This window comes from Panthera pardus, unplaced genomic scaffold (genome assembly GCF_024362965.1).
Source record: "Panthera pardus isolate Hobbes unplaced genomic scaffold, ASM2436296v1 HiC_scaffold_1, whole genome shotgun sequence".
Lineage (NCBI taxonomy): Eukaryota > Metazoa > Chordata > Mammalia > Carnivora > Felidae > Panthera > Panthera pardus.
This window is the reverse complement of record NW_026526654.1, coordinates 71,916,610-71,938,971: the sequence shown is the minus strand read 5'-3', so window position 1 is coordinate 71,938,971 and position 22,362 is coordinate 71,916,610. Positions and strand designations below refer to the sequence as shown.

The 22,362-nt window shown below is 37.4% G+C and overlaps 1 protein-coding gene across 1 annotated transcript in view; it reads right to left on the bottom strand.

Moving 5' to 3' along the window:
• Positions 1-22,362, bottom strand: part of VPS36 (vacuolar protein sorting 36 homolog) — a 30,301-nt gene that overhangs the window by 4,584 nt on the left and 3,355 nt on the right. The window contains exons 2-11 of the mRNA XM_019447664.2: positions 19,381-19,449; positions 17,248-17,318; positions 14,369-14,483; positions 13,214-13,303; positions 12,407-12,493; positions 4,692-4,724; positions 4,491-4,568; positions 3,721-3,855; positions 2,041-2,106; positions 580-644 (exon numbers count right to left, since the gene is read on the bottom strand). Of these exons, the coding sequence (XP_019303209.1) occupies positions 580-644; positions 2,041-2,106; positions 3,721-3,855; positions 4,491-4,568; positions 4,692-4,724; positions 12,407-12,493; positions 13,214-13,303; positions 14,369-14,483; positions 17,248-17,318; positions 19,381-19,449 (809 nt within the window). The remainder of the gene's footprint in view (positions 1-579; positions 645-2,040; positions 2,107-3,720; positions 3,856-4,490; positions 4,569-4,691; positions 4,725-12,406; positions 12,494-13,213; positions 13,304-14,368; positions 14,484-17,247; positions 17,319-19,380; positions 19,450-22,362) is intronic.

The following is a 22,362-nucleotide window of genomic DNA, read 5'->3' as shown; positions in this document are numbered from 1 at the left end:
TCTAGGATCTTCAACCACTAAGGAGGTACAAATATCCTGTACTTTCTTTTATGCTGGGCATGAGGGCAATATTAACACAAAACAGCATCTAAAACGTAACAACCACAGGCAATTACAGCATAACTAGGAACTCACGAATAAATACAGTTAATAACATTATGAACTATAATCCACAGGCTAAATAAAATATGTCTGGCACTTTTTTTTTTTTTTTTTAATCTGAAGGGAGGAAAATACAATTCACAGCTGAACATCTGTAGTTTTAAATCTCCAGAAACAAGCACGAAATGTCTAGCAGAGGGGCTGGTTATTCTGACCTCATAGGAGAGCCCACATTCTTCTTTCATTGCCCCAAATCAACAAGAGTTGGCCCACTAGCCCCTCAGGCCATGTACCGCCCGGGTAAGGAGGGAAGCTAGGAGAACAAGTGAATTCTGCTCACACGGTATAATTCCCAGAGGGGCGATGTGTTGGTTCACCACGCACAGACCTGTGTGGGCAGACCTGGCAGGGTTTTCCTGTCTACTGTGTGAGGAACAGTGGCTCAAGTTGGCACGCTTCCTGCAGAGGTTCTTTTACCTGAGAGGTAACTGTAGTGCTTCCAGCATCTTGCATGCATTCACTAGATCTTCTGGTGAGAGCAACTAATAGAAAGAAAATCCAGTTTATACTACAAATTAATAGAGTGATGCTCGTGTGTTCAAGGCCCATGGTGGGTGTGGAGTCTTTTTTTTTTTTTTAATTTAAAATAAATAAATAAATAAATAAATAATCATTTATCAAGGCTTTCATGTTGCCTTAATCACCACAAGGAAAAAAGGATTAACAAAGAAGCGAAGCAGTGCTATCCGACAGAAAGCAATGCAAGCCGTATATGTAACTCTAAGTTTTCTGGTAGTCATATTCATAAAATAAAAAGAAACAGGTGAAATTAATTTTAAAACATGTATTTTATTTAAGCCAATAAATCTAAAACATCAACATATAATCAATATAAAAATTATCAATGAGATATTTAACATTTCTTTCTTCTGTACCGAGTCTTCTAAATCTGGTGTGTAATTTACACTTACAGCATATCTCAGTTTGGATTAGGTGTATTTCAAGTTCACAGTCGTCACATGTAGCTAGCTAGTGGCCACCCTTCCAGACCCATGCAACCTTAAAGAATCAGCCCACTGTGGCGTTTGACAAATACAGCTTTGAGTCATAGGCCCAGCCTGGGTCCAAATGCCTGTCAAACCTCTATTTCCAGGTGCAGCTTTGGTCAAATAATTTAATCTCTGGAAGCCTCAAGTTCCTCATCCTCATATTATTCCCAAGACGGGGACAGTAAAAGTAGCTGCCTCACTGAGGTACTGGGAGGCCTGGTCAGTAGGAGGTACTCACTGACGGCAGTCTTGAGGACTATTCAAATAAAAACAGAGCAGAGGCTTTGCTCGTGAACCTGGGGTGGGCGCTTGAAAGATGTAGGAGTTCTCTGCACAGAGGTGACTGCTGACACCGCAAAACTGTTTGACTGAAGGGCACAAAGAGTGCACGGACCATACACATGTGGGTGTGAAGGGGCAATGAGAGCTGAAGAGCAGCCACTGCTGATTCACGGCCAAAGGCAGAGGGCAGCTTTCCCTCTGTTTCTCTCCAGGCCATCTGTGTCCAACCCAGTTAGTCCAAACACGGAACTGTCACAGGGAAAAGGCCTCATACACAACCTTACTAATCACAATACAAACACAGAATATTAAAGCCAGAAGGTATCCATCAGTCCAAATCCTTGTTTTAGACGTAGGACAACCGAGTCTCAGTGAAGTTAAGTAAGCTACTCAAGGTCAATCATCATGTCACTGGTAAAACCAGGAAGAGTGTCTACCTCCTAGATCCCCAGAGCAGGACAGTATTCTTGTCACTGCACCACACTACTTCTCAGATGGTTTTGATATTCTCAGCCCTTCCTCAAATTGTATTCACTGTAGGGGAACTTGTATTATGTTAAGAAAGTCTATATTTAGTTAAAAGAATATCTAAATGTTCTATTCTTACCTCCATTCCTCGAGCTCGGTTTACTAAACAGTATACCTCCGTAAGTGACATTATTCCCCCTCGTTCCTGTTAAAATACAAAATTTAAAAAGTATTATGTTATAGTTCACACAAGTTAGCATTCCTTAACAGAAATCATAAGCAGAGTGAAATCAGGATTCATAAAATTTCCTAAGAAGCCTTTTAAAAACTAAATTTGCACACAGGAAAACCTAGCCAGATACGTGAAGCATTTCAAATTCAATATTTGGACTTTAACATCATTATTACTGTTTCAACATTTACATAAATAAAAAGAGGGCCTCTACACCAAGTTTCAAAAAGTGTATTTAAATGTTTTGAGTTATTACAACTAATAAATGAAAAAATTATAGAATTAAATGGCAATATCACCATTGTAATCTCTAATGAAGTAACAGATCTAGACATTGAGTGTTAGTAGCTGCTAACATCACACAAAAAAAAGACATTCTGTGCCTGCTGATGGAAGTGCACAGCACCCTCTATGAAATATCCAGCAGGAAAAAAAAAAAAAAAAAAGAACTTCTAGATATAACTACCAGTCTACAGGGAATACATAAGGCAGGGAAGTATGTTAACATACAAGTCAGCAAGATCCAGACTCTGAGACACTCTATAAGAAAAACCACTAGTTTCTTCAATAAATAAATTTTATAGGAGAGAAAAAAAGAGGAGAGGGAAACCCACGGAATTAAAAAAAAAAAAAAAACAAACACCTGGGTGGCAAATCAACCAATTGCAAAGTATCCTGATTTGAACAAACTAACTATAAGAAAAAATGTGAACACTAAGTAGATATTTGATTATATTGAAAATAATTTTTAATTTGTGAAATGGGATTATAATTACATTACAGGCATCTTTATCCTTGTAATTACATACTGAAAAATTTACACATAAAGTAATGTGATGTCTTGGATTTGCTTTAAAATCATATTTTTTTAATGTTTATTTATTCGCTTTGAGAGAGTGCGTGAGTGTGGGCCTGCAAGTCGGGGAGGGGCAGAGAGGAAGACAGACAATCCAAGCAGGCTCTGCACTGTCAGTGTAGAGCCTTACACGGGGCTCAAACACACCAACTGTGAGATCATCACCTGAACTGAAATCAAGAGTCAGGACACTTACCGACTAAACCACCACCTAGGTGCCCCTGCTTTAAAATAATTTGCAGTGGACAATGTTTACAGATAAACCTGGATGATGGGCATGCAGGGATTCATTATATTTTTCTTATTTTGTCATGTTGGAAATACGTCTTAATATGAGTGCTTTAATAAGTAAAGTTTTGATTGCCTGAGTCATGTTAGAAGATATATCTGTGTTATCAAATTATAACAGTACACTATATATTCAGACTAGATATATAGAAATATATGTAAACATCTAGAGATCATATGTTTCCTTTTGAAAACAGGAGAGAAGAAAAACTTTATATCAAATAGATTTAGGAAGTTACAGATATCTGAAATGGGAATTGAAAACAACTTAGATTTTGACAAAAAAAAAACAAAAAACAGTAATTTAATATTCCTGAACAAAAAATAACATGTTGGTTGAATAGTAACCATACTGTGAAAGGAGTTAAACTCTTGTTAAGATTTCTGATGACACGGAGATAATTTAACACAACTGAAAGAGACCACTCAGGTTTTGTTTTTACCTCCAGCGGCGCCTGCAGTATCCCAGCCAGCTGTTTGGCCAGCTGCATGTGGTACTGTGTGCCCGAGCCACAGGTCTCCCTGGTAACTGGGTTAGCTATTCCCATGCTCAGCAAATAGGATTTAAACCTGATGGTCTATAATAAGAGGAGAAAATGCACAAAAAGACTAAAAAGCAGAATTAGTCTTTCCACCCCAACATTGAAAATCTTTCTATCATAAATTCAATGCTACTCAATTATATCTGTATCTACCCATTTCTTCTACTGTGTTTTGATAGCGTGAATTCTAAGAAAGTGGATTTCCAGTAGTTCCCTGTGTGAAGCTAATTCTTCTTCTTTTTTCTATCTTGATATCTCATACTCCACTGAGCTCATGAGTTTGGTGTGAGAAGTGGCTAGGGAACAACCATGCTGTATTTAATGCCAACCAAATGATAGAGCCAAAAACTTAGAAAGGAAAATGGCTGTGACCAGATTGTACTGAAATTTACCGAAACAAGTATCAAATTTATGGATATGTATAAAACAACCACTCCTTCCACATTTCCATATCTCTCTTTTCCACACTCTAAGAGAACGTACAGAAGTATCCTTTAATCCTACTAGAACCAACAAAGTTTTTATGGTTGACTTTTTCGTTAGCACTTTCATATACCTGCAAGTCCTAAAAGAAAACACTACATTAAGAAAGAAACTGCTAAACCACTGAAACATCACTGTGTTATTTGTGTAACCTGGTTTCTAATGCTTTAAAAAAGCAATCTATTTACCTCATCTTCTGTGATGTCACCTTGCTTGTCTTTAATCTTATTAGCAATTGATTTTGATAACTCCACCATTTCCTTAGCCTGTGAAGAGAACAGTAAAAGACTGAAAAAAAAAAAAGTCCCCAAAGTGCCTTGCTAACAAAACACAAGTTCAAAACTTACATGATAATTGGTAAGAATTTAATAGGTATAAATTACATATACCTTGACCATTAGCTTGCTGAGGTCTTCAAAGGCCTGAAATGAGAAATGAGTTTTTGTTGGAATCTAAAGATTAAAGATGTTTTTAAGCAATGAAGCACTCTGTTTTCTTCCCTTTGACAAAAATTTATGAAAACTTCTTACAGATATCTATTTATATAAATATTTACATAAGTAATAAGCCTATCTTATTCTAAGGATTCAGTTTAGCTAAGAAACCATTAATTTTCCAAAACAAACTGCAAAAAACAACTTTTCAAATTTTCAAAGAAAAAGGTTATGATTGATTAAACAAACAAAAGGTGACATAAGTAATAAATCGTTCAGAAAATATTGTTTACTGTTCTTTCACATAAGTAAGAGAATTTGTCACTGGTTCTTGCCAAAACCATTTCCTGATGGGAGGTCAAGAATCAAAGGCATTGTAAAGCTTTCCTGGTTGAAAATGGCAATGTGCAGCTGCCAGAATACTTCTTTGGGCACAACAATTTTGGCTTTAATAGCAGGTGTGACTTAACTGAAACTGTAAACCTCAGCCTCTAAATATTGAAGAGTTTATACTTGTAGCTTGGGATGTAGTGGATATCACAAAAGAAAAACATTCAAATACCACCAAAATATACCTAAATAAAACCCATTAATTGTTTGATTTACTACAATGAATATCCACTTCAAAGGCCTCTTCAAACTTTAATCAGACATATTTATAGTAAATTTATTTCATATCGCCGAAAACATACTTCCAATGAAGAACATCTGCCAAATGATGTGCACAAATGTTATTTTTTAAGCCAATTAAGCAACTTCGCATTAACTGAAGAATCTTTTGGTCGATACAGAATAATGGTCAGCAGATTCTGATAAGCCCATGCCCATCGTAATCACATACAGAAAAGTATCCCCCATCTGCAAAAGGATTTTGCTAAAAGAATAGAGTGTTGTGTAAGATTCTTATGGCCAGACTTACTAAGGCTAATACTGAGAACAAAGGGGAATGTGCACACACCTAACAGGAATTTCCTCAGATAAACAAAAGGCTTAAACACTGGATTCTTATCAGCAACAGCCAGCAGATGCAGGAAACCTTTTGTGGGAAACTCGGGGCACCAGCTCTGAAACTAAGTCCACTCTAACATTTAAATGGAGGGCAAATCACACACCAACCTAGTTTTCAAAAATAAAAGACACAAACACTTTACACACTTAGAGTTTTACTTTGAATATACAAAATATTTACAGATTTCTTTTACCGGGGTAGGGAACACTAGTAAGACAACACTTTAAAAATTTTATATGGTAAATCACTTTATTTACTAGGTTACATTTCCATAGAAAAAATATGCTAAAAGTAATAGTGATTCCACACAGAATACATCAATTAGCCCTGTTGCTTACAGTCTGTAAAAGACAAATACAAATATTTTAGTGTCTTAGAAGAATTATCTATATTTTAAGTAATCATAAAACACAAATGAAAGCTTCCTCACATCTATCCATATTATTATTCTAAAATAAGCAATCAGCCAATTATCCAAAAAAAGAGGTAGAGAAACTACCTACAATAAAAGCAACACATGTGCAAATGCAAAACAGATGATTTGCCCGTTCTGCTATCTTATCTGCCAGTTTATAGAACTTTCTAACCCTCTACCAAGTCCACAGTCAAATTTCTACTCCAATTAAAAAAACAATGACATCTGCTTTAAAAGTACCCTCGTATGCTGATTTATAGCATTATTTCTTGTTTCCAGTGATTAATTTGGTTATCAGCTTTAGTAACTATTAATATATTCTTGAATATTCTGTTTTGGTTTTCTTGATTTTGTACCTTTACATATTCTGTTCCCTCTACCTGGATCCTCTTATCTCTACTAGTCTTCTGTTAGTGCCTGCTAAACTTTTAGGCCTTGACTTCCATTACTTTTGCTAACAAGACTTCCCTGAACCCCAAGGAAGTTAGAGGCCATATACTGTGTTCCTGCTGCAGCCGCCATTTTCTCTAACGCAGCATTTCTCCTGCTGTAGAGAATGCCTGTTTGCTTGCCCGTCTGGTGCATCATCACAATATCTAAAACATCAACCTGATGCAGGGCTTGCACAAAGTGGAGAGCAAGGACCACCTGCTGAATAAATCACTGACCTGCATGAACGAGCACGATAACTGTATTGAATCCTTTGAGCTATGCAACTCCATGGAAATTAGATTGAAACACAGCAGCATTTCATAAATTAAGAAAAACATTATTTTGGGTTTTTTTAATTAAAAAAAAAATTTAAGCTTATTTATTTAGAGAGAGACAGAATGAGTGGGGCAGGGACAGAGACAGAGAATCCCAAGCAGGCTCTGTACCATCCGCGCAGAGCCCGACATCGGGCTTGAACTCACAAAACCTTGAGATCATGACCTGAGCGGAAGTTCGATGCTTAACCGACGAAGCCACCCAGGCGCCCCAAGAAAAACATTATTTTGAACACCAAATTAGTATGGCACAATTCAGAAGAATACTAATTCAAAATTAGTTCACTGCTCTGTGCCGTCTCCAGAAGTGTCACACAAGAGGATGACAGTAAATGTCACTGAAAGAGGGCAGTGATAGTACCTTCTGAATGATGAAGAGAGTAGCTATGATGCAGTCGACTACGCTTGTCTGCAAATCAGAAGACTGAGTTCTCATAACCCTGGTTCTGAATCTAGTCACTAGCTCTGAGATGACTACTTCTCTGGATAGAAAAAAACCCCTTTGATGCCAAAATGCTGGAATTTTATGAATTTAAAGATTCTGGAAAGATGGTGGCTATGGCAGCATAGTTTTTTAATCTCTCTAAATCCCAACATGAAACAAGACAGCGCAACTAGATCTCAAAACCAAAAACCCATAGGCAGCATATACTATAAAACGAAATGACAAAATAGCTATAATAACCTCGAGATAGGGGTGCCTGGGTGGCTTAGCCGGTTAAGGGACTGACTCGATTTCAGCTCAGGTCATGGTCTCGCAGTGTGTGGGATGGAGCCCCAAGTGGGGCTCTGTGCTGTCGGCACAGAGCCTACTTAGGGTTCTCTCTCTCCCTTTCTCTCTGCCCCACCCTTGCTCTTGCACACTTTCTCAAAATAAATAAATAAACTTAAAAAAAAAAAAAAAGAGAGAGAGAGGAAGGGGGGAAAAGGGTCCAGATAAAAAACAGAGGAAGGGAATAGGGCCAGGAAACCAGAAAGCAGGCCACCACCATTTTTAATAATGCATCAACACAGAAGAAAAGTGGGCTCTGTGGAATAAGACCAGCTACCCTACACTAGGCCTTCCTCTGAAAGGGCAGCAAAACTAATTTAACGTAAAAAATAGTACAGCAGGGGTGCCTGGATGGCTCAGTCAGTTAAGCATCTGACTTCGGCTCAGGTCGTAATCTCATGGTTTCTGAATCAAGCCCTGTGTCAGGCTCTGCGCTGACAGTGCGGAGCCTGCTTGGGATTCTCAGTCTCTCTCTCTCTGCCCCTTCCCTGCTCACACTCTCTCTAAATAAGTAATAAGCTTTAAAAATAAAAAGAGCTGTTTCAAAAAAAAAAAGAAAAGAAAAATAGCAACAGCCAAGCATCAAGGTCAAATGCCACACAAAGTTATTATGAGAAAAAAGAAAATAAGGAGACTAACATTACAGACAATAAAAGCAAGCCAGACTGACATGCTCATAGATCAGATCAAATAACCTTTTATTTCAACATGAGCTAAAAGACGTTAATAAAATGACACAAGCCATCAGTAGACACAATAAGTCAGAAATGAGGTGACGGGATTCATGAAAGAATTTTTAAAAAATCAATTCAGAAATAATGACTATATTAGAACGCAAAAGTGAATAAACACAACAGATAGTATATTAAGAGAAACAAAGTTTAAAAAGAGGGAAATCTTCTAAATGGAACAGAAATGAAAGAGATAAAAAGGGTCTGAAAGAAAGTTGCGAGCAGTAAAGCTAGGCAGTAGAGCTCCAGCATACAGCTAACAGGAGTCACCGAAGAAAAATTAAAAGCAATTATTAAAAACTATAAAATTGAAAAAAAAAACTCCCTGAAATTAAAAGAAACAGCTTCTGGAACCGAATTCTGAAAGCGTCCCGTGTACCTGAAAATAACAACCCAGAATGACTAACACATTGACACAGTCTGCTAAAATTACTGGGCTTTCTAAAAAAGGGGGAAAAAAGCCTTTGGGCATCTAGGAAAAATACTGACTTTTACGGTGGTGAAGAATTAGATTAGCCTCCCCCTTTGACAGCAACACTTCATGCCAGACACAAAACTGAAAGTAACCGATTAAAGGCACTCAAGGAAAGAACACGTGAGCCAAGGATTTTAAATCCACCAAATGACTTCATGTACAAGGGATACAAACATGCCAGAACTCAGGGAATACTGTTCCCGTGAGCACTTCTGAAAAATCTACCAGAGGGAGGTCCACATCAGGACTGGTGGTGTCACACATAGTTACCTGTACAACTAGGACTCACTGAAAGCCAGAGCGGAGAGAGTGCACCCAGTGGCTGAATCTTCAGATACTGCACATCTATGTTTAAAATTGGGAATAATGGGGAGTTCACATACACACACACACACAATCTTTTTGACTGTTTTAGTAATTATTTGGTAGTGGTGTCCTGACTTTGAACAGGAAGTATCACTATAACCTTATGAGGCACTTGTACTCAAACAAATAAACAAACAAACACCTAGCTCTTTCCACTAAAAAGGACTAGAAATAAATAAAGATCAGCCCAGCAGAGATAGAGTCCTAGCAGGCAGATTGTGTTTTAAAATATAACTTACCACTAAAACAAAACAAAACAAACAGAGATTCTTAGGTAACGATTGATTCCAGATTGGGGCAGGAAACATACAAGATGGTTCTGGAACTTTTGTCACATCAAATAGTAGGGAAGCTATCAAAGTCCACCAGGTCACATCAAAAATACTAAGGGGCCAACCTGAAGAGGCTCCCACTGGCCAAACATGGGACAATGTGGGCTTTAAACAGGATAATAATTGTAACTGATTGAAACCCACCAAATACGTTACAATTTATGAGTTCACAATAATATGTAAAAAACTCCAATGAGTTGCCATTGGAGGATAAGGAACCAATTCATTATGCTGATGATAAAGAAAAAGTCATTTATCTTGCCCCGTATGAGTAGTCAAATAGACGAAGGGAAGCAGCTCTTCAAAAAGGATTTCAACTAATAAATAAAAAATAAATCCTAAAATATTGCCATTTGTAACCACCAAAGAACCAAAAGATCTATGCACCGAACGTGAACAGCTGCTGACAACATCAACAAAGACATGATGTGCCTCCTGAGGAAAGAATACAGTATCACCACTAATCTTATCAAAGGGATCAAAGAGAGGTCGGGTGAAGCCTCTGGATCCAGCTGCCAATTTGCAGGAAATACACAGAGCCGAGGAACACGTACAACTTTACCATAAATGTGAGATCAGCAAAACCTAGACCACGGGCACTTACTAGGCCAAATGACCTTGGTTTCTCAATGATAACCTATATTTTCAATTTAGTGGGCCAAGAATTGGTACTATGATGGTTAATTTTACATGCCGACTTGATCAGATGATGAGGTTCCCAGGTTTTGACGTTATTGATGTGTCTGTGAGGATGTTTCTAGATGAGGTCGGCATTTGAAATGGTAGACTTAAGCACAACTGCTCTCCTCACTGTGGGCGGGCATCACCCAATCCACTGAGAGTCTGAAGGAACAAAAGGTTGAAAGGAGAACTCACGTTTTCTTTCTCTGCTTAAGCCAAGACAGCAGTCTTACCCTGCCCTTGGACTAGACCTAAACCGTCAGTGCTCCTGGTTCGCAGGCCTTCATACTCAGATTAGAATTTATATCACCAACTTTCTTGGGTCACCAGCTTGCAGTTGGCAGATTGTGGGATTTCTCAATCCCCACAATCAAACAAGCCGATTTCTTATATTAAATGTCTTTGGGGGCACCTGGGTAGCTCAGTCAGTTAAATGTCCAACTTCAGCTCAGGTCATGATCTCACAGTCCATGAGTTCCAGCTCTGTGCTGACAGCTCAGAGCCTGCAGCCTGCTTCCGATTCTATGTCTCCTTCTCTCTCTGCCCCTACCCTCCCTCTCAAAAGTAAATAAACATTAAAAGAAAATTTAAACGTCTGTGTGTGTGTCTGTGTATGGAAAGATAGATGTATATAAAGGTATATACTGATATCTACATCTATATATCTCCCATTGTTTTTTCCCCTCTGGAGAACTTTTCTTTATTTTTTAAATTTTTTAAATTTACATCCAAGTTAGTTAGCGAATAGTGCAACAATGATTTCAGTAGATTCCTTAATGCCCCTTACCCATTTAGCCCATCCCCCCTCTCACAACCCTTCCCGTAACCCTCTGTTTGTTCTCCGTATTTAAGAGTCTCTTATGTTTTGCCCCCCTCCCTGTTTTTATATTATTTTTGCTTCCCTTCCCTTGTGTTCATCTGTTCTGTGTCTTGAAGTCCTCATATGAGTGAAGTCATATGATACTTTTCTTTCTCTAATTTCGCTATACACACACACACACACACACACACACACACACACACACACATATCTTCTTTAGCCATTCATCCGTCGTTGGACATTTGGGCTCTTTCCATACTTTGGCTATTGTTGATAGTGCTGCTATAAACATGGGGGTGCATGTGCCCCTTCGAAACAGCACACCTGTTATCCCTTGGATAAATACCTAGTAGTGCAATTGCTGGGTCATAGGGTAGTTCTATTTTTAATTTTTTGAGGAACCTCCAGACTGTTTTCCAGAGTGGCTGCACCAGTTTGCATTCCCACCAGCAGTGCAAAAGAGATCCTCTCTCTCTGGAGAATCTTGATTAATACAGGTATTCAATAACTATTTGCAGTTTAGACTTTATGTGACTGATACACATCCTTGAAATTCTATGAACAGCACTAGTCAATGGGATTTAACTTAAACACTATTATTAAAAACTAAAGAATTACTTCATAGAGTAATTTCATAAAAATCCGAGACCATCTTTATATAAACACAGGAAAACAAATGGTATGTTCAGATGTATTAACTAACCACAGAGTCTAATATGCATAACTGGTTTCCTTAATTAGAATTCTTCCCCTTTCACTTGAACTTCCTCATATATGATGAAGGTTCAAAAACACTGTTATGCACATGCTCAGCGTTGTTCTCCTAGTGGAAATAACGGACTGGTTTGAGCCATTCTTACTATCTCTGTGTCTGGTCCCCGAGTGGTCATCAGCATAAAGCTGTGTGGTATCTAACCAGGTTAACAGCCACAGAACAGCATTTTTCCCTCAACTAAGTTAACCAAACAGCCAAAATAATTATACAGAGGACCCTGAATTCATTAGCAGTATTATCCAATCAACTCCATCTACACTTTAAAACTTACACAACAACACACCATGTTTTCTAACATCAGAGAAAACAAATTTGCACTGTTTTTATTTCTTTTTGGAAAAGGCTTTTCAAAACATGATTTGGCTAAATTATGCCACCCAGAAGAAGACCTGGAATAAGAGACTGTGGCTTCAGGCAAACTAAATATATTCCAATATACAGAATGGAATTAGTCATCAGCTACATCCAAAAGAATAAACACAAATGGCTGAAAAAGACAGCTGACCGGAACTTATGTTAAGAGTTACCTCAGAAATGTTTTTGTCAGTTTCTTTCCTTTTTTCTTCCAACTTCCTTTCAATGCCTACAATTCCCACAGCCCTTATTCTTCCTGGCTGAGAAACAAAAGTAGAAAATAAAACATACAAAATAGGAAGGACACAATCTTTTGCAACCCACCATAATGTGTTTTCAATGGTGGAAAAGGACCCACAAAGAACCAAAGAAAAACAGCATACAATTACATCTAGTTTCCTTTCAAAACATTTGTCAGTTTCTTGTCATACATAGTGATCTTCAAATCAATATTAAAAAAAAACTGTATATACAATAACTGGCATATTTTACTCTGTATTTTAGATAGAAATTAAATTCATTTTTGTTCTTTGGTAAACTATTATATACGTATCATATTTAATAGGGTCTCAAACATGCAAGAAATTATGGTTAAAAATTCTGGTATTTGACTGTTATTACACAAAGTACTTTCACACATTTGAGTGTCTGTCCACAGTTGGTGGTTAATTTAGACTGGTCTGAAAAACATCACCTAGAGGCACTGTCTGTTCTCTGATGCCAGACTGATTAGGAAGAACAGAATATAGTGAATGGAATCTAACTGTGACCACCCCAAGAGTTACTCTGGTAAGTAGTCATTTGTTTTTGCTAAGTATCTACTGTGTGCAGAGCACTAAACTAGGTTCTCTGAAAATAAAGGTTTTATCAGAGTACCATTTTGTTTCTCACAAGTTCTATAATCATAGAAATCTTTTCCCTTAATTAAGATGCAAGTACAGAATTGAAAACATTGGGTTAAGAAATAGTTCCAACAATACCTGGGGTCCTCTATTTGTCGGTAAAGCTTGGGAAACTGGCATATTCTCCCATCTTCTCTGTGTCATTTCCTCAGACAAACGCCTATAAAACTGTTGCGCACATACATACACTTTAAATGAGTCAGTCAGGTTATAGTATCCTTATACAAATTATTACTTAACATTTCTTTAGTTGAAAGGTCTGTTCAGTCATTGCAAAAAGCCTAGAATTCTCAGAGACATCAAAAGAAACCAAAGGAAGTTCTCTTCTTGGATCAGCTTCAGAAAGCACAAAGGAAAAAAAAAAAAAGAAAGAAAGAAACTGACCTTCTATTTAAGTGAGCTATTCTCAACAAAGAGATGAGTGACAATGAATAAATAGACTTACTTTAAACAATCCTGCATATGTGGATTGTTTTCAATCTATAGTGAAACAGACAGAGTGCCAAGAAAAATACACAACCATTATCCATGAAGGAAGCGGAGAATAATTTGTCTAGTTAAAATGTGAAGCCAGAAATGAGAGCCAAAACATCACTACACTCACAGAAAATCAACTATATTTTTTACCGACAGTGAGCATGACTGCAATTAGTCACTTACATTTGCTTAGTGCCTACTGTGTGAGGAGCACTCGGTGAGGGGTTATAGAAAAAAAAAACCATAAATAATTTAGGATATCAATGGGGGAGATAAACATACCCTTGTAAATGTCTGAGGAATACTTATATAGTCCCTTACTAATCAGAACCTGTAAACTATCATATCATGGAGTAAGTAGGTAAGTGATTAGATCTATACGGAGTCCGTAAAGAAAGACTGCCTGATTTAAGGCTGATGAGCTATCAGATACCAAGATAGTTTAACATTTCACTGCATTATACTCTGCCTCCTTAACCAAACCACTGAAAAGTTTATTAGTGGCCTAATAGCATGACTTAGCATATTGCCAGCTTCTGGGTTTTCCTTGTGACCACACCCTCCTGCTTCCTGTTCTCACTGGAACCTAAACTTCATTTTTCTACTGATAAGGCTTAATCTATTAGAAAAATTTTGTTGTAAAAATATGGTGAAACCTGGTATGTTGTACAATACGGATTTCCACCTTATTAACAAACAATAAAAATACACACAAGTACACATTTCTAGTCCAATTTTATGCATAAAAAAGCTCACCTCAATCTGGCCATGTTCCTTGAAGGAGAGTTTGATGTAGGAGTTCTTACTACTCTGGAAAGGACCAGGTTCTTTGTTAGGTGGAGCAGGGTGAAGATGAACCACTATTTTGGCACTAAGGAATAAATGTAATGAATTTAATCACCTTTAAGCATCACTAATTCTATTTTCATAACCTTTAATATATTTGAGTTCACTTTTAAAATTCATGTAGAAACAAGGGACATCTTGAAAGGAATTCTTTTATATTTTTTATTACATCAGTATTAATGAACCTTTCAAAAATACCTCTACTTATAATTTATAAGCTACGAACCAAGACGTTCAAGTTACTAGTTCTATAGATTAATTCAGAAGGTGGTTTCAAAAATAAGTTCAAAATAAGTTTGTAAAATTTGGGATAGTTCATTACATTGGCTTATGATTAGGGTTTTCCATGGACAGAATCATCCCCAGAGGTTACCAGGGGGGCCTCTAATTTCTGCCAAAGCATACTACCTTACTCATTTGAAAACAAAACGTGAAAACTTATCTGTATAAAACCGGCTAGCTAACATTTTGTTAAAACTCTGTCCAAAACTAACATTCTACAGTATAATTTTTGGAAAATGCCACTCAATCAACAGCATGATCTAGAAGATAATCCAAGAGCAAAAACAATTCTCAAAATGTTGCTGCTCTAGAAACACAAACTACCATAATCTTTATGACTACCATTATGTTCTATGCTAATAAAAATATCACTATATTTGTTCAATTTTATAAGCCTTTATTCCTCTTTTTCCCCCAGCCCACTCAATAAACAATCTTCTTCCGAAAATTAACAAAACCAAAGCACTCAGTCAAAATATCTTGGATACCTAGCTTAGAGCCTTTTGTCAAATGAAGGTTAAAAATCCCAAAGTCAGCATAAAATATTCAGGCCAGTTTTTAAGTATATTCATTTCACAGGTCATTCAATTGCCATATTTCAAGTTTAAAAACCACCAAATCAAAGAAGCATCTTGGGTTATGAGATGTTTGGTGTTTTGGTGTGTGTGTGTGTTTTTTTTTTAAGAGATAGCACCATGTGTGTGGGAGGGTCAGAGGGAGAGAGAAGAGAGAGAGACAGAGGAAGAATGAATCTTAAGCAGACTCCATGCTTAGCACGGAGCCTGACACAAGGCTCAATCCCACTACTGTGGGATCATGACCTGAGCTGAAATCAAGAATCGGACGCTCAACCGACTGAGCCACCCACACGCCCCAGGTTATGAGATGTTAAAAGGTGAAACGATAAATATATATGTGTGTGTGTGTGTGTGTGTGTGTGTGTGTGTGTGTGTGTGTCTTTGAATCAATGAAATATGGTAATTGCTTGGGAGGGAAGAGATGAGAGCTAAAGAGAATGTTTGAGAAAAGTTAACCTGGCATATTATTAAATTCTTACTCACTGGACATGGTTAAAAATAAGACACTAATGGGAAAGTAAATATTTTAAATATTTTTGTTACAGTTTAGATTCCCTTGGAAGACAGCAGAGGAAAATTCAAATGATCTGGAACACCTTAAAGTTTTACTTTGTAGAACTTAAAAAAAGTAATACATACAAACATTGAATCATTATGTTGTACACCTAAAAGTCATACAATGCTATATGTAATTATACCTCCATTTGAAAAAAAAAGAACTTAAAGAGATGGAGACAAATGACAAGGGGAAAAACAGAAATTAGACAAATAGCCTACTCTAAAAATCTATGCCTTTATTAATCTTTTTGAAATGTTGGTCAATTTCTTTTATGTCAAATAAGCAATCTTTCATGCTAGCTACATTATAATTAAGGGACACATTGCATTTCTAGTGGAGTTCAACATCCATTTAACCTCTACTGAAGTTAACTATACTAATGCTCAAGATGGGCCCACATGGAAAAAAAAAAAGTTATCAGCAATATTTGTTCATAACTGCCCTCAATTACATGTACTGAAAAAATAAGCCCAGAATTTTTTATGTACTTGATTAAACAGAAACATTTGAACATTTGACTTTAAATCAGGGTGATCACATGTCCCAGTTTGCCTAAAACAGTCCCCATTTTATGCTTCCTTGGTCCAATTATAAACAGCACCCCCTATTACTTTTATAAATGTCCCATTTTTGACAATAACTATTATGATACTTCTATTCTGTGATACTATTATGATACTTCTATGATACTTTCTATATGTGAAAAAGTCAAAGTGGAGAAACTTAATTGATCAACTAGAAATGGGAGTAAGGGGCGCCTGGGTGGCTCAGTTGGTTAAGTGTCCAACTCTGGCCTAGGTCATGATCTCGCTGCTCCCGAGTTTGAGCCCCGCATGGGGCTCTGTACTGACAGCTCAGAGCCTGGAGCCTGTTTTGGATTCTAGGTCTCCCTCTCTTTCTCTCTCTGCCCCTCCCCCACTCTGGCTCTCTGTCTCTCTCAAAAATCAATAAACATTAAAAAAATTTTTTTTAAAAGAAAGTGAAGTAAAGTCAGTCATTTTTCTCAGATGAGTCCTTTCTGATTTTAAGTACTACATACACAGAGGTGCAAAAGCAAATGTTTGTGGAAATACATGCAGTGACAGCTGGCTGACATTGATTTATTTTGATCCAAGGATATTATATAGCAAACCTTGGTACTTGATTTGTGCTTTAAGAATGACTTCTATTTACCCATGAGTTTAATGTAGGAAAACACCTTCTTAGGGGAGCTCCTGACCAATGACCACTATTTACAAAGCCCCAAACCACAATCATTAGGTTCACTCCCACATATGAAGTCATGGCACAGCAATATATCTACCAGGCTAATAATAATAGCTTGACTGGAATGTTTTTTGTGAAAAAGACTGCAGTATATAACACCTCACCTTTTCCCAATTCCAGCTGCCTGTTCTTCAATGAACACAATCTGGGAAAGAGGAATGGCCATGCAGCACTCCTAGGAGGAAATCAACAGAAAATATGACTCTTCAGACTCATCAGAGGGGGTACCTGGATGGCTCAGTCAGTTAAGCGTCCAACTTTGGCTCAGGTCATGATCTCACGTTTGTGAGTTTGAGCACCGGGTCAGGCTCTCTGCTGACAGTTCAGAGCCTAGAGCCTGCTTCGGATTCTGTGTCTCCCTCTCTCTCCCTGTCCCTCCTTCACTTGCACACTCACTCTCTCTCTCTCTCTCAAGAATAAACATTACAAAAAAAAAGACTCATCAGAAATCCTTGTTTTATAGCATTTAATACAGCATCATATACCTTTAAGGTACTTAATAATAAAAACAATTTTAAAAATTATAATATGAATTTAGTCCTTAAGTAAACTGAAGAAAAACTGAATGAAACAGTACTGTGGTGGCATTTTGCTGCATAGAAGAACACAAGAGGTTGCAGAGAAACTGTTCTCCCTCTCTCTGCCCTTCTCCCACTCACGCTCTGTCTCTCTCTGTCTTAAAAATAAATAAACATTAAATTTTTTTTTTTTTTAAATGGGGCGCCTGGGTGGCTCAGTTGGTTAAGCATCCAACTTCGGCTCAGGTCATGATCTCACAGCTTGTGGGTTCGAGCCCCGCATCGGGCTCTGTGCTGAGGGCTCAGAGCCTGGAGCCTGCTTCAGATCCTGTGTCTCCCTCTCTCTCTGCCCTTCCCCTACTCACACTCTGTCTCTCTCTGTGTCAAAAATAAACAAACATTAAAAAGTTTTTTTTTAAAGAAACTATATCTACCTTTGTTTTTACAGTAGGTACATCTTTTTAAAAGCACTACTTATATGAAAACTTTTTATATATATTCTTATAGGGAAGACAAAAAAACCCCAGAACAGGTAAATCAAAACCTGGAGTATTCTATATGGGTGATTCTGTGGTTCTATATGGGTGGTTCTATATGGGTGAGACACCTGTTCTGTGTCTCCCTCTCTCTCTGTCCCTCCCCACTCATGCTCTGTCTCTCTCTCAAAAATAAACATTAAAAAAAATTTTTTTAATAAATAAATAAAAAGTAAAAGAATTAGACAACATTAACAGTTCTAGGGTGTGCCTTACCAACAAGGTCAATATCCCCATGAAAGGAGATTGATTCTTGGGGCTAAAAAGAGTCAGATTTTACAATAGTTAGTGGCCTTTAAAGAGCCTCAGTACAGTATATACTTTGCCTATAAAATAAAAATGTCATGGTGGGGGGGCAGCAATTATGAAAATAACACAGATTGCTTATTTTACTGGCAACACTGAAATTTGCACATACACACACGCACACTTTCAAGTTAAAGCTCTTTGGAATAAAAATAGCTTTATACATGGAACTTGTTTTCTCTTCCTAGAAATGAAAAAACAGGGAGGTTTCTCCTCTTGCTGAATGACTTTGAGGCCATTCTTATCAGTATCTAGGTTAAAGTATCTACTTCCCAGCAGACCCATACTCCAGATTCTCAGTCAGGAAGTTTGTTTTGAGGACCCCTGACAACAGGTGGGAGAAATACTGCCGTTACGCACGGAACATTCAGGTATGCAGTAGGCTACTGGTGTTTAAAAATGGAGTGACCATGAGTCTCTCTCTGTTTAGCAACTATAGCTTTTCTGAGCTGAATGAAGGACAGCCTCTATCTGCACTCCATTCAGAGAGATCATATGAGACACTTCTTGACATCGTGAAAATAGAAATTTAAAAAAAAATTTTAATGTTTTATTATTTATTTTAGAGAAAAAGAGAGAGAGAGAGAGCAAGCAGGGGAGGGGCAGAGAGAGTGGGAGACACAGAATCCGAAGCAGACTCCAGGCTCTGAGATGTCAGCAGAGAGCCTGACGCAGGGCTGCAACTCATGAGCCGTGAGATCATGACCTGAGCCGAAGTCGGACACTTAACCAACTGAGCCACCCAGGCACCCGTGAAAATGGAAATTTATTGCATCTGTTTAATTCTGACAGACAGACAGACAGACAGACAGAAAGAGACTTCAGGGATTTAAAACCTACAACAGATTAAAAAAAAAACAAAAAACCTTTATCTTACATGATTTTTCTGATCTCTCCAAATTAGTCGGTGTGTACTAAGAAGGAGCGTCCCAGCATCAAATTTTATCTAGAAAGACAAGATCATCACAAAATATTAATGATGTATCACTTAATGCAGTCCAGATTTTCTTCCTCATAAATTACACACAAAAAAGTTAATCATATAAATAAACATTTGAGAATTAGGCTTACCACAAATTAAAGAGAAGCAATGCTATACGCTTCATAAGCTGTATATATACATATATATATATATATATATATATGTATATATACAGCCCTGATAAAATGAGGAAAAAATTGCAAACAACCAAATGAGTAACAATAGGGTAGTAGTCAAATCAAGTATGATACACTCATACTGTGGAATCCAAGCAGAGGTTAGGAAGAATGAGGTATAGCTCTATGGACTATCACAGAACTATATGACAGAGTTAGTGGGGAAAGAAGCAATTTACAGCCTATTACATATAATGTAATCAGACAGAAATAATCTCCATATCCCAAACTTCATGTGAGATATATGCATGTGTCTACACACACATACACACCCACACACACACACACACAGTAGAAAAAGATATAAATGGAATATTCAGTGATCTGTTAACAATGATTATCTCAAAAAAGTGTGAAGAAATGGGAAGAAGAGAAGCAGAGGCCCCCTTTTTTAAACTATCCATTTCATTACTGATTGAATTTTTTACCGTGAGATTGAATTTGTATATAACACTCATATAATTTTTTAAAATAATTTTTAAATAATAAGAAAATAGACATAAACCTACAAAAATAAGTGTGGCTGGAGATTCAATCAATGACACTGGGACAACTGGGTTCTCCAGTAGAGAAAAAAAATAATAATAATGATAATGTTGGATTTATACCTAATATACTTAACCAAATTAAATTCTAGATCAAATATTAGAGTTAAAAAAAAGAAAAATTATAAAAGCACTAGAAAAAATGAGAGAATTAAAAAAAATTTTTTTTTAACGTTTATTCATTTTTGAGAGACAGAGAGAGACAGAGCATGAGCAGGGAAGGGGCAGAGAGAGAGGGAGACACAGAATCCAAAACAGGCTCCAGGCTCTGAGCTGTCAGCACAGAGCCCGACACAGGGCTCAAACTCACGTACTGCAAGATCATGACTTAAGCCGAAGTCAGATGCTCAACCGACTGAGCCACCCAGGCGCCCCGAGAATTTTTTACATAATGTAAGAGAAGGTCTTTCTAAGGAAAACACTAAGCCCATTAGCATTAGAGGCAAAGATTTATAAAGTGAACTCCACACACACATGCACACAAATTCCTTGTAGCAAAAAAACACCAAGGCGAAGACGGCAGACTGGGGAAAATAACTGAAACTCACATCAGAGACAAAGGGCTAATTTCTGTAACGTATAAAGTACTCTTACAAATCACTTTTAAAAAATAGCCTGTAATCCATCAGAGAAATGGGCAAAGACTATTAACAGAAAGTTCACATAAAAGGAACTACAATGACTCTTAAGCACATTAATAGATGCCCAACCTTGCAGATAACAAGAAAAAAGCCAATTAAGAGAACATGAGGGCAGTCCATCCAGGAGATTGGCAGAGGTCCAAAAGCTTGGTAACACCGTGCAAGTGAAATGTTAGCGAAATAAGCACTTGCACACCTTGTTGGGAGGGACAACCTCCACTGAGGGCAATAGATTAATCTATCAAAAATACAAATACACATATCCTTTGATCCAATTTATCTACAGATGAATCCACACGTGCATAATCATACACTACTAGGTTATTCATTGCTGTTTGTGAAAAGCAAAATATAGGAAATAAGTTAAATGCCCATCAACAGAGAAATATACATCCACACAATGAACTACTACTCAGTGATTACAAAGAAATCAGGAGGCTCTATCATAGTAAAGTATTTGATAAAATCTAAGATGCCACTGATTACGAAATGCATCCTGATTCTGGTTGTTAAAATGTGTGTGTGGGGGGGGGGGGTGGGGAATGGACATTTAGAATTGATGAAATATGGTAAATTCTCCACACAGATGAAGTGAAAAAAGCCAGATGCAACACTCTGTATGCAGAGCATATTACAAATTTACATCTTAAAAAAGGAAACACAATTTATACAAATACCTATGCATGATACATATGCACAGCTCTCCAGAATGATGCACTGGTTAGCCTCTGAGGGGGAACTGAGTGACAAAGAGACAAAGGTGAAAGGGAGACTTTTAACTTTATACTTTTTGTGGTTTTTGAATTTTTGTCATGGGATTGTATCACCTACCCAAAATATAAATGTAAAAAATGTTTTTAAAAACTGTAATACAGGGGCACCTGGGTGGCTCAGTCAGTTAAGCATCTGACTCATGATTTTGGCTCAGGTCATGCATGAGCTATTACTGAGTTCGAGCCCCGCGTCGGGCTTGCTGCCGTCAGGGCAGAGCCCACTTCGGACCCTCTGCCTCTCCTCTCTCTCGCTCGCTCACTCAAAAATAAATACACATAAAAAAGAGATTTTTAAAACTTCTTTTTTGTCAATGAGTAAGATTTCCCTTTTCCAAAAGCAAGTACTTTATCAACTTGAGTACCTGGTGCTACGTTACAGCACAACAGTTCTGATTAAGCAGATGCACTTTCTCGCACTGAAATTCAAGCCTAAGGATGTAAGTTAAAGCTGAAGGCAGAGTATATTCCATTACCGTGTCAATTAACAATGTGCGCATGTAATGCTGATGCTCCAAGTGAAGAAATTGTGTAATAGTTCCCTTCAGGGATTCCAAGGGATTATGAGCTGAACCTGATAGACAAGTTTAGGCTGGTTTGCTCCAGCCACTCAGAGCTAGAACAATTTTAACTACTTCAAAGTTGATGTAACTTAGGCTTTTGCTGGACAAGCTCTTACCCTGTTTTGTTTTGTTTTTAGTCAACATTTTTCTTTTATAAAAGTAATACAGTGTAGAAAATTTGA